The 15,505-nt window shown below is 36.7% G+C and overlaps 1 protein-coding gene across 2 annotated transcripts in view; it reads right to left on the reverse strand.

The window, feature by feature from the left end:
• Window positions 1-912: 912 nt before the first annotated feature.
• The window catches only part of LOC120767693, a 32,926-nt gene continuing 18,333 nt past the window's right edge, over window positions 913-15,505 (reverse strand). For both annotated transcript variants that reach the window (XM_040093897.1, XM_040093888.1), the window contains exons 4-14: window positions 7,521-7,672; window positions 7,300-7,434; window positions 6,972-7,229; window positions 6,570-6,909; window positions 6,419-6,505; window positions 6,199-6,349; window positions 5,748-5,913; window positions 5,356-5,499; window positions 5,062-5,161; window positions 2,257-2,400; window positions 913-1,875 (exon numbers count right to left, since the gene is read on the reverse strand). In XM_040093897.1, coding sequence (XP_039949831.1) covers window positions 1,317-1,875; window positions 2,257-2,400; window positions 5,062-5,161; window positions 5,356-5,499; window positions 5,748-5,913; window positions 6,199-6,349; window positions 6,419-6,505; window positions 6,570-6,909; window positions 6,972-7,229; window positions 7,300-7,434; window positions 7,521-7,672 — 2,236 coding nt within the window. In that variant the 3' untranslated portion in view covers window positions 913-1,316. The remainder of the gene's footprint in view (window positions 1,876-2,256; window positions 2,401-5,061; window positions 5,162-5,355; window positions 5,500-5,747; window positions 5,914-6,198; window positions 6,350-6,418; window positions 6,506-6,569; window positions 6,910-6,971; window positions 7,230-7,299; window positions 7,435-7,520; window positions 7,673-15,505) is intronic.

A 15,505-nucleotide genomic window follows, 5' to 3' on the forward strand; every position in this document is an offset into this window, starting at 1 on the left:
AGACACAGCTTATGCGGTTGGAGATTTCAAGTGTAGCTAGGTCCTTCTCCACTTGGTCCTTCCAACGGAGTGGAGGTCTTCCTGTTCCTCTGCTTCCCCCGGCGGATACTGCGTCGAATACTCACATTGCTGGATATCGGACGACATGACCAAGCCAGCGTAGCCGCTGCATCTTAACTCGCTGAACTATGTCAATGCCTTAATACTCGTACTTATATATCTTGCACATTGTTCCATCGATTGCGATATATGTACGTCGTTACCAGTGTGCAAAGGACTACAAATCATATTGCAGGCCGGGTATGATGAGTGGCTTGTAGAATTCGGTCTTTGTTCGTCGAGAGTGGACTTCACTTCTCAATTGCCTACTCAGTCTACTTCGAGGCTGACGTTGTTGTTGGTGTTAATGCTGGTTCCAAGTCAGACGAAATTATTTACGACTTCGAAGTTATGACTGTCAACAGTGGGCGGTGGGCTTCAATCTTTCACACAATACGCTCGATAGAACCTTATATGCGATGTTGAGGAGGCTTATCCCACGGTAGTTGGGACTGATTGCTTGCTTTTATGTCAATTTGTCATGTTTTTATATTGGAAAAACTAGGTTAAATTGCTTTAGTATTTAACCTTACCTAATCTAAACAAGAAAATAAAAACTAAGTTTTTACAGTTGCAAATTATATTTATTAATTATTAATTTCACTTTTATTTAAAATTTTACAATTTTTTTACACTTAAATTTAGTTTAATTTTTTGGTTATATAATTTTTTTCGCTTTCTAAAAACTAAATCGTTTGAATATTACAATTTCGAAGCTTTAAGGTTTTATAATATTTTTCAGAAAAAGGAGCTTTCGAAAAGGGCCAAAAATTAAATTCTATTAAAAAAATGTTCATCAAGCCGCCTTACAGCGTTAGTCAATAGTATATTAAAATGTTTTCATTTGTGTGTTTGTGAGTGTACACATATTCTCCGATGTAACGGTGATGTTATAAGCTATGTAACAATTTCTATATAAATAGAGTAACTAAAAATTCCAACATAATTCATTCTTTAACAAAATAAACAAAGAATATTAAAATTGTGTTTGTGTTTAAGTGTGCACACTTGGATGTGTCTGTGTGTGAGGGCGCATATAGTTTAAAGGAAGTTTAGGAAATCAGCGTAACGGTAACGCGTACCAAACATTCGAGGCGTTGAACGCTTTATTCGCTTTTAACTCGAAAAAGTTCTTAAAACTTTTTGTAAATCGCTAAAAGCTCCGAGTATCAATAAGCTCATAAAAGCATTGCAACTTTGTAAGCTTTTCAAGGCGATTACATCGCTGTTATCATGTGACTCTCATCGTCTTCGTTGATTGTGTTGATATTCTTCTTGTTGAGCTCATTGTTCGAAATTATCAGATTGGCAGTTTTGGCATCGCCATTGACGATTTTCGCCTGATTATTCGCGACCTTCTGGGTCTTAACTTCCTTTACTGCTTTGTTCTCATCTTCGGCCGCTTCTTCATCGTCATCATCATCATCATCGTCTTCCGCATCTTCTTCTTCTTCATTCTGTGGTGTTGCTGTACGACTTGTGGGTGTTTGCGGGGGTGGTGATTCACGTTCTTCGTTTTCATCTTCGTAGATGACATCACAATTTGTTGGTATCGTTTTCGGTGGTGGCTTCTTCACAGGTTTCGCTGGCTTTTTGCCCGCTTCACCATTAGCCTCTTGCATATTAGTCATTTGTATTTGCATTTCCCGCAAGCGATCGGTGAGTTCGAATAGATCACGTTCTTGCGACTCGCAACGCGTTCGCAGCTCTTCGATTTCGCGCAGATCTTCGGGTCGCGGATCGCGCCGTTCATAGCGCATGCGCATCTCTTCAAAGCTAAAAAGAAACAACATAGTGTATTAATATTAGCTTTAGGTGAAAGCGCTTTGTAAGCGTGAAAGCTCATATTCTTTATAGCTACTATAATTTTTACCAATTGAGTTTATTAGGTTAATTCTGTAATTACAACATTTATATCGTCGAGCTTTTAGGAATTATGCACAGTAGCGACCACCGAAAGCTTTTGCAGTGCTAGAGTATATTAATTAAGAGTATATAGATTTTTAAAACAAAAGTTTTGCGCTACGTTTTACATTTTTCGATATTTAATTACGGAGCTTTTAAGCTCTTTATTTTAACCAATTGAGCTTTTTGATGTTTTTTTATAAGGTTTGTTTTGTTCTTTGTAAGGAACTCAATATTATTTATTTTACTTACAGATTTGTCAGGCATCGACATTTCCGATGAAGCTGCTCTATTTCGTTCGTATTACTGATATCACGCTTGTCCATGGCCGATTTCTCGGTGTCGTACGCTGCTTTCAGATCCTTCAAATCGTGTTTGTGTCGAAGTTCAATTTCTCTGTAGCGATTGGTCGGTTGTTTTTAGGTTTAAAGTTTTGTTGTATTTTTAGCAGAAAAATTTGGAAATATTTGTTAGAGTTTGAAGAATTAAATGCTGGGAACAAATTACTATTTTTCGAACAGTGTTAATTAGAAGGTAAATATGAATGAGTATGTTAAGGGGGAGTATGAACTTGTTCAATATGCGGGGTAACCAAATGTGCTAAGTAGTTCAAATTAGAAAGTGTTTTTTTTTTTTTTAATTTTTTGTTTTGCGTTTTTTATTACAATACATGTGCACTTCTATGAGGGCATGTGTATTATATTTTAACATATTTTTCAGCAATATGACGCCTTATAAATTTATTTTGGATTAAATAAGGCAGGTTTACTTAGAAGGAGGGAAAGTATTGCCCTAGTAAATAATAAATCAAAATTTACTCTGATTCATAATGAAACCTTTGAAAAGTGACAGCATTTCTAAGCCTATAACTGATGTTTAAGGAGACAATCTCCACATTTCTATCCATAAATGCCCAAAAATTTAACCGAATCACTATATTCCTACCCATAAATACCCAAAATGAAACCGAACCACCACATTTTTGCCTATAAATACCCATAATTTAACGGAATCACCCCATTTCTACTCATAAATACCCAAAAATTTAACCGAATCTCAACATTTCTACCCAGAAATACCGAAAATTTAACCGAATCACCACATTTCTACCTAAAAATACCCTAAATTTAACCGAATCTTCACATTTTTACCCATAATTACCCAAAATGTAACCGAACCACCACATTTTTGCCTATAAACACCCATAATTTAACCGAATCGCCAGATTCATATCTATAAATACCCAACATTTTACCCGAATCTCCACATTACTACCCATAAATACCCATAATTTAACCGAATCACCCCATTTCTACCCATAAATACCTAAAACTTTAACCGAATCTCAACATTTCTACCCAGAAATACCGAAAATTTAACCGAGTCTATACATTTCTACTTATAAATACCCAAAATTTAACGGAATCTCCACATTACTACCCCTAAATACCCAAAATGTAACCGAACCTCCACATTTCCAGCCTAAATACCTAAAAACTCAACCGAATCTCAACATTTCTACCCATGAATACCCAAAATTTAACCGAATCTCATTTGAAATAAAAATTTTTATTGTGTGTATGTAACATATGTAAATATAATTATGTGAGTAAAATCAATTTCCATTTAACAAATAACGGTATCTTATAAATAGCATGGCGATTATGTGCAATATCAAGCATGCTAATGTTATGAATGGCGACATGGTCAAGTAAAGCACAAACAGTGATGGCAAAATGTATGGGTACGACCGCTGCGCAAGCACATACAAGGCAGTGAGTACTAACGATGATGTTGACGATGCTGATGATGCAAATGATTCATCATTTACGAAAACACCACGAATCGCATAAGAAATGCTGTTGAAAAAGTACATACAAAGTAAGTACAAATGTTAAATGTTGTTGCATTATTAAAAGTACTATAGTTAAAGCGGGTGTGTTTTATAAAGGGTGATGCATGCAATGCTGGAAATTTTGAAATTAGTAAAACAATTGATGCATGTAACGGGTTATCCATGTAGAGGTACTTTTTTCGACATTCCCAAGTGACGTCGCTTCGCTCTATGGGCTCTTGAAAAGTTTCAAGAAGATCCGACGTCTTGGAGCCAAATTTTGTTCAGCAATGAGGCCCATTTCTGGCTCAATGGGTATGTAAACTATCAAAATTGACGCATTTTGGATGAATAACAACCTAATGAGATTCAAGAGCCGCCATTTCTTCCAGAAGAAACAACGGTTTGGTGTGGTTTGTGGGCCGGTCGAATCATCGGTCCATATTTCTTCAAAAATTATGTGATGAGTAGCGAACGAAATCGCAACAAGATAACCGACTGTTTGATGCCTGAAATAGAAGCTCGTGATATCGGAGACATTTGGTTTCGACAAAACGGCGCCACTTCTCACACATCTTATCAATTAATGAATTTATTGAGAGAACACTTCGGTGAGCGGATAATTTCACGTTTTGAGCCGATCGATTGGCCATCGTGTGTTATCACACCGTTCGACTTTTTCCTGTGGGGATATGTAAAGTCTAAGGTCTGTGAGGACAATCCCACTTCGAATCAAGCTTTGGAGCAAAACATCACGCGTGTCATTCGTCAGTTACCAGTCGAAATGCTCGAGCGAGTCATCGAAAATTTGACTCAACGGATGGACCATTTGATTCGTAGCCGCAACCAACATTTGAAAGAGATAATCTCCACAATATTGATGCCAAAGAATGTTCTTTTGAATGATAATAAACATTCCTCATTAAATTTGAAGTTTCTGTGTTTTTTGTTTAAAAAAGTAGGGAACCTCAAGCTGATCACCCTTAAAAACTGTCAAAAACGCCAATTTTATTAAAGCTTAAGAAGTGTGCTTGAAATGTTCTAAGTCAGGGCTCTTTTATTAGATGAAGGTAGGACGCAATTTGCTTGTCATGCAAAAATATTATTTTTTTCATTGACAATCTTTTATTATAGCCAATTTGATATATGTATATTAACATTCGTTTAGTAAAAGAGGTGATTTTAGTCTTACATCATTAAAAAACTTCAATCATTTAACTCACTTGATTTGCTCTTCGACAGCGGCGAGCTTTTTACGATGTCGATCGGAAAGCTCTTGCAGCGCTTCCTCCTTCTCAGCTTGCAGTTTAGCTTTTTGTTGCTCTGTAATATCGAAACAATAAAGAAATAGATATTTTCATCGATTCAACAAATAATTATTAAATACTAAAGATTTAGAAAATAAATTTTAGAAATGTGTAATTTAGTTTTCCCTACAACAGCTTAATCTGCAACTTTTTTTTCTACTACAGCTACTACAGCCGTTTGAGCTGAAAATGCTTGCATCTATAAATTACCCAATTCTTTTTGTTGCTTTTGTCGCATTTCCTGTGTAGCATCTTGTAGCTCTTTCGCAAATTCCTCCTTCACCTGACTTAAACGTTCGCGGAACTTCTCTTCCATTTCCTCTCTTTCGGCATCAAACTCTTTGCGTAGGTTCGCTAGAAATATAAATAATTATTTGTAAAATTGAACAACTTTGAGGTAATAGTTTCACATTTTTAAGGTATAAAAGCAGTTTCTTTCAGCGTGTTGTCTGGGCTTTTTGAAAAAGGGACCAAAAAGTCTTGTAACCAATTATTGCTTAATCAAAAAATATCTGGATCAAAATTTCTTTCTTGTGTTACATTTTTTTTAATGAGAAAAATACAGTACAGTGAAAATTAAAGATTTTAAGAGCTCTGCTTACCTTCTAATGCCTCCCGTCGCTCCTCCTCCCGGCACATTGCATTTTGGTATTCACGATCAGCGCGATCCAAATGCATGCGCATCTGCAGCAGGCTGTTATCAGATTTATCTCGCATCTCAGTGAATTCCTCGCTTTTCCGCTCAAAACGCTCTTGTACTTCAGTGAGCTAAAGTTCAGGTGAGAAAGAGGTTCAAGAACTCTTCTAAAAATCTGTCTTTGTTTCTTAAATAATATTTTTTAAGAAAGAAGTGGGCTAAGTTGGTATTATGGTTTTTGACAGACAAATAATCTATTAGTCAAATGGAATAGAAGATCTCAATCTGAGAGATGAGTACAGTCATTGACTTTCCCCAAGAAAGATTTCTATAAATGTGCCATTTACGATTACACAACCCTTTCCCATTGCATTAAATCTGACTTCTCAAAGTATCCCTAAATACTAAACGCATACCTCAGTTCTGAGCTCATCCTCATTGGCGGTGTAGCGGTTTGTCAGCGCACGGAGCTCTTCAATATGCTCGGCTTGCAGCTTATCGAGAGCTTCGCGACGCTCGTCCACATAAACGGATTCGAGTTCTGTTTTCAGTCTTGTCATCTCTGTACTGTATTCCCAAGAAAATACATAAATATAAGTTAGAATTTGGAAAAATCGCAATCTGCGACAAACTCACTAAAGTTTGTCCTCCCAGAAGACGGCAGCTTGATGGCGCACTTCACTGATGCGATGGACTACTTCTCGTTCCTTATCATAGAGCGCGCTGGCAAGCAAATTAAGATAAATTCAATTATTACCAACTTCAACTCAGTTTCCACTTTACTTACTTATCACAATGAGTTTTGATTTTTTTGACAGCCTTCATCTGTTCCTCCAAGTTTGTGTTGGCCGTTTCCAGTTCGGACTTTATGTTGTCTATCTGTTGCATGAGTGTTTTGATCGCCGATTCTTGCTCGGCCACAACGCCACGCAGTGACTTCACCTCCGCCTGGTACACTTTCAAGCCCTCGACTTCCTGCTTGCGTTCCTCCAACTCGTTATGTAGCTCCTCCGTTCGCTCCAATGCCAACTGGCGTTCGTGCAGCAGTTTATCGGTTTTATCTTTCGCTTGCAAGCGTATTTCGCGCAGTTGCCATTCGCAATCGGCCATAAGGTTCTCCTCTCGATCTGAAATGATATTTTGTAAGTAAATTAGTCTCCGCAAGCAATTTCGTTATTTCTCAATTGACCTTGATTTTGTGTTCTCAACATTTCGAACTCCTTCTGCCATTTATCCTGACAGATCTTTCGTTCCGCTTCCGAGTTCTCCAACGCATTCTTCAATATTTGGATCTGCGCTTCCAATTCGCTGCGTATTTTCTCCACCTCCTTGCGCCATTCCTCCGCTTCGGTCTGTGCCGTCGCCAGTTGAGTTTGCAAGTTGCTGGCCAAACTCTTCGTCTCATTGTACTTAGCCTCCAGTTCCTGATACTGCGTTTCGAGTTCCTCTGTATGGAAGAGTGGAATTTAATAAAAAAGTCACACTTTATAATTGCATTGACGCCAAGTTGGTGTTACCATATTTCTTCCTAAATTCATCCTCGTTCTCACTGTACTTATGCCGCAGACTTGTCTTTTCATCTTCCAGCAGCTTCAGTCGCTTTCGCACGAAGTCATCGTCCTTTTGCGCCGCTCTCAGCTCGCCCTGCAATCCTGTTTATAAATTTAATTCCACACATTAATACTGATTATGCGTGTTCGGGGAGAGTAATTAGTTTTGATTAATTCGGTTAACTTACGCTCTACATTCCACGCCTTCGCCGACATCTCTTGCTCCAGTTTCTCGATTTTCGCCTGCATCTCGCTGACTTTGTTCTGCAGATTTTGCACATTCTTCTGCGCGTCCCCAATTTGTGTGTTGTAACGTGATTTCTGTTCAATTAGTTCGCGTCTGGAAAGTATATTAATTTTTAATTTAATTTCTATTAAAAGCAGATAAAATGTTTTGCTCAGCCTAAATTTATTACAAGATATGGATAAAGTATTGCTTTTTGAATAGATAAAATATAGTTGAAGCAAAAACTAGGCCTTATGAAGAGTTTACGGAAACTGCATAAGGAAAATCAACCATCAAAAGATTGGTATGCTAAGTTTAGGCATGGTGAAATGAGCATCGAAGACTGTGAACACAGTGGACTCCCAAAAGAGGTTATTACTAACGAAAGCATCAAAAAGGTTCACAAAATATTTAGGGATGACCGTAAAGTGAAGTTGTTCGAGAGAGCAGACACTCTAAAGATATCAATTGAACGTCTACATCATATCATTTACGAATATTTGGGCAAGAGAAAGCTTTGGGTGCCGCGTGAGCTCACTTTTCACTAAAAGCAACGACTAGTTGATGATTCGGAGCAGTGTTTGGAGATATTCATACGTAATAAACTCGAGTTTTGTGTCGATATAATACAATGGTTGAAACATAGCGTCATTATTTCACTCCGAAGTCCAATCGACAGTCATCCGAGCGGATTGCACACGATGAATCCGCTTTAAAGCGTGAAGAAACGCAACAGTCGGCTGGCTGGTCTGTATTTTGGAATAATTTTTGATTGACTACGTTGAAAAAAGTACTATCAGCAGCGACTATTACATAGCGTTACTGGATTGTTTAAAAGACGAAATCGAAACGAAAGTGCTGTTTCACCAAGCCAATACACCGTGTCACAAATCAGTGAATCATTTCAAAAGTCCATAAATTGGGCTTCGATATGCTTTCACATCCACCGTATTCTCCAGACCTCAAAAGAATGAGCGCTAGGAAGAAATTGTCGTCGATTTAAGAGGTCATCGCCGAAACTGAGGCCTATTTTGAAACAAAGGACACAGCGTACTATAAAAATGTTATCGAAATGTTGAAGGGTCGCTATAATCAGTGTATCACCGCTCAAGGGAACTATGCTGAATAAAAAAACGAATTTTGCCAAAAAATGTGTTTTACCAGGGTAAATCGGGAACTTTTCAATTAACCTGTAATATTTATTAATAAACTAAAAGAGTTGCAAGAAGCTAAAAGTACTATTCAATAAACTTATATTAAAATTTATCTATATATGTTTTAGTGTATTCCTAATTGCAAAAGTAGACCTTTTACTAGTGCTAGAACTCTTTTCAAACACCTAGCAGGTCCATCAACAGCATGGCCTGCTAACCAAAAATCCTGTCCATACTAAAACTAGAAAGTACTAAATACTTCAGCAAGGCGTAAGATCTATATTACAAATTTTCTCGCTTACTCCTCAAACTATTTTTTAAATTTCTTACCCCTAGTTTTGGTTGGCTGTTAGAATTTATTATAACGAAATGATGAATGATATACAAACTAGCTCTCGCTGACATACGAATGTCTATAAATCTTCCTCTTAAATATTCTAAAATACATCACTGTAGATCTCTTGGGGGCGATACACATTTGCTTTTCCAATATTATTTAGAAGATTAAACAAATCCTCACAGATAATGTAAAGTAGACTCGCTCGAACAAGTTGGTATATTAGCCATAAAAAGGTGTCACTATAGCATATTGGGTTATGGGATTCATCAGTGAAGATAGAGCATCCATTTAATACAGCTTTCACTGTATTTTTTATTTCTGAATTGTTTTTACTATTCTTTCTTCTAAGTTGGTTCGAACCGGACACAGTGTGCTGAATTTTACTAAAATCGGCTCAGTAGTTTAGGAGTCCATTGCGGACAAACAACGTGACACGTACTTTTTATACATAAAGATTGTGAATTTTGCTGATTCCCTCGCCATATATTCGACAAATGGTGAGTCTATCATGTGCAAAGACGCTTTTGATCTACTGATCATGGTTGAGAAGTTATGCTTAGCCTTCGATAGTAAAATTTAAAAATTCTAATTTTTTATTCTTACATACATCAACAAGACTTTTTGGACACATTCATGTAGAGCATTTTTTTATTTATTTATTTATTAAAAGAAAATTATTATCTTACAGATTCCCGGGCTTACGGTTTATGAGACATGGGTGTATGTGTTCGACAAAAAAAAGCCGAAACCAAAAAAAAAAACGCAAAAGCCGCTCAAAAATCAAAGTGATGCTCATTGCTTTTCGATATTCGTGGTTTGGTTCTGCATGAATTTGTTCGTAGTGGGTACTTTGTGCGATTTATTTATCTGAATTCGGCACGAATATTGTTTTTTATGAGCATTTTATTTTTAAAAACGTATATATAACGCTTCTGTTTATAAGAAAAAATGGAAAAATAAACGGTTTATTTAGCGTTTCGGTAGCTATTTGCGATTTGAATATATATTTAAATGCCTGTATATAGGTATGTATGTGTATGAGTGTATATAAATACTTCGTATTGAAAAATTGCTTTCAAAATAGCACGCGCTGAAGAACGCAAAAGCAATGAGATGGGAGGAGATGTCAGTGGCAAAGCAAATATATCACAATACACACATAAATATACACATTAGGGTGTTCGTTATTTCACAAGCACATTTTTTTATCGCCTAGAGAGGGTAAATAAAGATGTTTGTAACACATAAAAAGAAACGTACAAGGCCTCTATAAAAAATATATGTAAATGTTTGGCGTAATCAGCTGAGTTGATTCTGCTCCTGTGTCTGTATATACGCGAAATAGTCCTTCAGTGTTTGAGACAATGATCTGAAATGTTGCATACGTCTTTTTCTGCTCAAGAAGTTGCTCATTTATCGGAATCACCGATATCGGAGCACTATAGCATATAGCTGCCATACAAACTGAACGATCGGCATCAAGTTCTTGTATAGAAAATTTTTTCATTTGCCGAGATATCTTGACAAAATTTTGCAAGCATTATTATCTAAGATAGTAATGCAATCTCCGAAGAACTTGTTCAGATCGGGCCACTATAAAATATAGCTACCATATAAACTGATATTTTCGGGTCAACCGGAGTTTACGTTTTTTCCTGTTTTTTAAGGCAAAAAGTAAAACTTCAAGTAGCGTCAGCAAAAAAGAAATGGCTTGGTAAATAGTGTACACCCTAATGCAAACACATATATACATATATTCATATGAAAGCGTATGTGTAATGGTACTGAATTGTTTGGGATAGATCTCAAGATTGTCTATAAGTACAATTGTTGCCGCCATCAAAGTACTCAGAGGCAAATATAAACAAATTAGGCGGCAGGTAAGTGAGAGTCGTAGCCACTAAGCATACACACACACTTATATAAAGTAGATATATATGTATAAGTGTGTACTTTGCACTGTTCATTTTATATTGCGTACTTCTTGTTTATTTATTTCAACTTTTTTCCCTGCTCAACACGTAAATTACACTTTTGTTAAATATTTCGAGGGAAAATGCTAAAATTTGGGTTGCAATACGCGCAGCATTAGAGATTTCCTCATTGCCAACTCGCTTATAATTTAACAAAAATTGTTAGCACTTCGCAATTTCTTAATTATAAACACTGATTTTACACAATATAAACTGACAGATAAATGGCTTGCAATTAGAATGTAAAGACTAAGTATAAATATGCGCAGAACCTGGCCGCGAATGCGCATATACCAGCATAAATTAAGTGGTGCCTTAGTGTACGTGTGTATGTATGGTTGTGTGTTGCTGGTCGGTGCTTTTCCAATAAAGCCACTTATAGGATATGCTTTTACGCAACTGCGAAGATTTCAATGCTGAAGAAAATTAATTGCTGATGGAAACACACACACACACATATACTTGGTGTATACTTGTTCATACATACATATATAAACCTGCTCCTGCCTTTGATTGTAAGAAAACACAGAGGCAGGGAGTACCATTTAGATTGCTTAAAGCAATCAGCACGTGGACTACATGCGTTTAGCTGCTCAGTGACGCGCATATTTCAAAAAATTCAGTCAAAATTTCCAATATTTTAAGAATTTGGCAGAAGAATGCCGAACTACAAAGCAAACAAACATTGGCATGTCGAAACAAAAGCAATAAATATTAAGCTGATTTGTCCTACTCCCAAAATAATCATAATTAGAAATGCAAGCAATAGCGCCCGCACACATGCACACCTACACACCCACAAGTGCACAACCAGCGGTGAATTGGAGCCCGCAAACTAGAGCAAAATATTCACACACACACATAAGTATATATTTGCATGAGCTTTAACGCACAATTATTTCTGCAAAGCGTGCAGAAGCACACCTACACACCCACACACACGTACGCAGCTCTTTTGGACTGCAGTTATTTACTGCTGCCATTTAGCCGGTGCATTTGTGCCGAAAATGTCTGAATTTTGGCGTAGAAAGCTGTGTGTGCGCCCACAACGCGCCAGCGTGGGAATCAAATACACACACACACACACGCACGTAGTTATAATATATAAGCGAGACATTAATATAGAAATATGTAGGCAACATTTTGGCTGGTTGCATGTCCGAAAATACGAAACGATTCATTCCGTCATGAGTTTTATTTAGCCTTCCTTCGTTAGTATTTGAATTTTGAAAATCCGGTGTTTTCGCTGTTTTCTGTTGAATACAAGTATTTTGAAAAACTGAATGATTTTCAGCAAGAAAAAAACATAGGCGAATCGGTATGGTAATTTTGTGCAAGAATTCTGAATATTTTTGCTCAACTCATTGGCGATTACTTAGGCATAAATGCGGACAGTTTATTTTACACGCGAAATTTATCTTTAAATAGGCGCAGATTATGTGACTCATGGTCTGCAAACAACGCTGGACCATCATTTTAGTTGGCTGAGCAAGGCGACTTTTCCAAATAATTTTTTGTATAACATAATTTTTACAATAATTCATTAAAATTCATTACACTAAACATATATTGGGTAGTCGAAAAAGTCTTTTCGTATTTTTTATAAAATCTTTTTTTTTGTACTTTTTTTGGTTAATTGAAGCTTAAAACTTTCCAACACAGTATGGTATGGCACAATGTGATTGATATCACAGGAGATATATGTACGTCTGTAACGACATCTAGTGACAAAATACGAAAAGACTTTTTCGACTACTAATATATTTGTATATAAGTAAATAAAAATACAATAATATTGAAATTTTGAATTAATACGCCGTTAACCATACGGTTTTAACTAATATATTTTACTAAAAATATGTACATACATGAAAATAATACATTCATATATGACTGATTGAGTAGGTGTCAGTCTACCATAATATATTAGCTTCATAAGGTTACTCATACGCCGTTTATGTCTCATTATGAATAGTACATGCATAATAAATTAGAAAAAAGCGCCTCATTTACTTTCTAAGTTTAGCTAACGAAACAGAAAAACTCTAACGTTTAGGATTTGTATAAGTAATAAACAATTTTTACAATGTATAATTTTCAAAACCCTCTGTTCTTTTCGATCAATAATATGACAAAAAAATGAAATCATATTTCTGCTTGAACAGTTGTGGAGGGGCCAATCAGTTGAAGTGAAGAAGAGCCTTTCTTTCGTGGAAAAAAATTAGTCAAACAATTTTGGGTAAAAATTGAAATGAAGCAATTGGAAAAACTTGCAAAGTGAACCACTGTGTATGCTAAGGGTGAAGCTCATTCTAGACATAGCAGCATGTCAATAATTGGAAAATTTGATAAAGAAGTGAATTGAATGAATGCTTTTGACATGGAAACCTCAATCTTCTAGAAAGAAGAGCGCATTAAACCTATAAACTAACAACTGGAGTGGCCGATACCGATAGTTCTCTTGACATTATTTTAATGTACTTTTATCTGTGTGATCTGGAGTAGAGTTTATCAAGTAAGATCAAATGCGATACAATGATCTACCTAGGTGCAAAACTGCAAAAGCCATCAGTAAAACGTTAGATCGGAAATGTAAAAACCGCCTACTGGCACTCGATAGAGAAACTTTAAGGATATGATTGGAAAACTCACTGTTCATAGTCTGGTGGTGGCACACGCCTGGTGACAGATTGAAGATTGTAAAAAAATTCAAGAGCAAGGCACCAAAAAGTCAGTAAAGCTTCCCTTGTGCACTTGTATAGCATGAGATACTAAAATATGTAACGTTAGTGGGTAGTCTCAGAGTCAGTTGAAGTACGCATCAAGCGCAGACATCATAAAAGATGACTACTTCTCATGAGCTACATAACGGCACCCATCTAAGGAAGCAATCTGGTATCGCTAAGGAAAAATTCTTGCTTATGAATGGCTCATTTGCCTACCTATCCAAACTAACACAACCTTATCATGCAGCTTCTTCGTGTAAGAGTCAAATTGCTCCTGTTGTAGACGGAAGCATTGTTCTTTACTTTATGGTCTTAAGGAGCTTTGTCACACCTGAAATATAGTTTTGATGAGTTTTCCTCTTCGTTTATTTTTTTCATTGAGTGTTTCTTTGCATGAGCACCGGACCGCAGACGGTAGATCATCATTAGCCCTGTGCCTTATCAAGCAACTGAATGGATTTGGTAAAAAACCTGTTTACCTTCCACCCCATCTGCCAGAGCGAGCCAGCTCGACTGCCCGTTCATTTCCTTCTATTCCCATATGACCGGGTATCCTGATGATATTACGCGAGTTACCTACTAAAGTATAGTTATTGCCTGCTTGCATAACCTAACCAAATGAGACTTAGTACTGGGTACGGGTAGCCCAAATTGCTGATTGGCTATTGTCTTGAATGCTTAAGAACTTGCTGGTTACAGTAGAAGCCGACTTGGTATTTTCTGTTATGCACACAGTTACAGCCTGAAAAACTAAATTGCACTCATTTAGTGTGAAAATACTGATTGGTATTGATTACTACAGGAGAAGCCCGCTCCTGATTTTGATTCGGCCTTTGATACGTCAGTGAATATGTAGATTTCGCTGTGGGAAATGACGATCACACAAAGATTGGTCCAATTTTATTTTTTGAGGAATGAAAATAATCTATTCTTCGTGGGTCGCTTTGCTAGCTTAGCCCGAGATCATTAACAAAATCGAGTATGATGCCAAGTGCGCGCTTCGCCTAGTCTGTTTGCAGTGGCCTAAAATGACGAACTGCCTGGCCGTAAGTAAATTCTAATACCTCAATTGTATGTGTGTTGGCCTGATGTCGAGTATAACCTACAGAGCCTTTGTTAAGGAAGTTTTCATTTCGATACGCAATTAAAGGGCGGTAGGAATGGTTGAGCCAATAGACCATGTGAGGTAGTAAATCGAATGGGGCAGTGGCCCTCCTTCAGAAGTTTCAGATTCAGCGGACTTTATTGGCCATGTTCTCAATGTGTTCTTTCCACGCTTAGTTTTTTTCCGAGATATTTGACAGAATTCGAGAGATTCTATGAATTTCGTCCGTAAGGAACATATATATTTGGTAATTAAAGTACCTTTTACGATGTGAAAGGTATGCTGTCAATTTCACATGAATTAGACTTCACATGACATGTTTTCCTATGAACTAGAGCAACGGAAAATTTGGAGTAATCATCATGGCAGACACTTATTGATGATATTAACACAAAGCGAAAAAATGGAAAATTAAATCATATTCATTTCTATACTAAAGATATAGTACGAAGCGATTGGGTTAGGCCATATGGCAACATCAGAGTTCATACCAAAAGTTTTCCTCAGATAGTTTTTGTTATCTTGACTCAGCACTAATGTTACTTAAATACGATAATATGAAGCGAAAATGCTTGTAATCGCGGTAAACAGGCGAAAACATGGCCAATCCAGTATTATCACTAAAGAAGTTATTGCTTTTTGTACTATA

The sequence above is a fragment of the Bactrocera tryoni genome, chromosome 1, assembly GCF_016617805.1.
Source record: "Bactrocera tryoni isolate S06 chromosome 1, CSIRO_BtryS06_freeze2, whole genome shotgun sequence".
In the NCBI taxonomy this organism is placed as follows: domain Eukaryota; kingdom Metazoa; phylum Arthropoda; class Insecta; order Diptera; family Tephritidae; genus Bactrocera; species Bactrocera tryoni.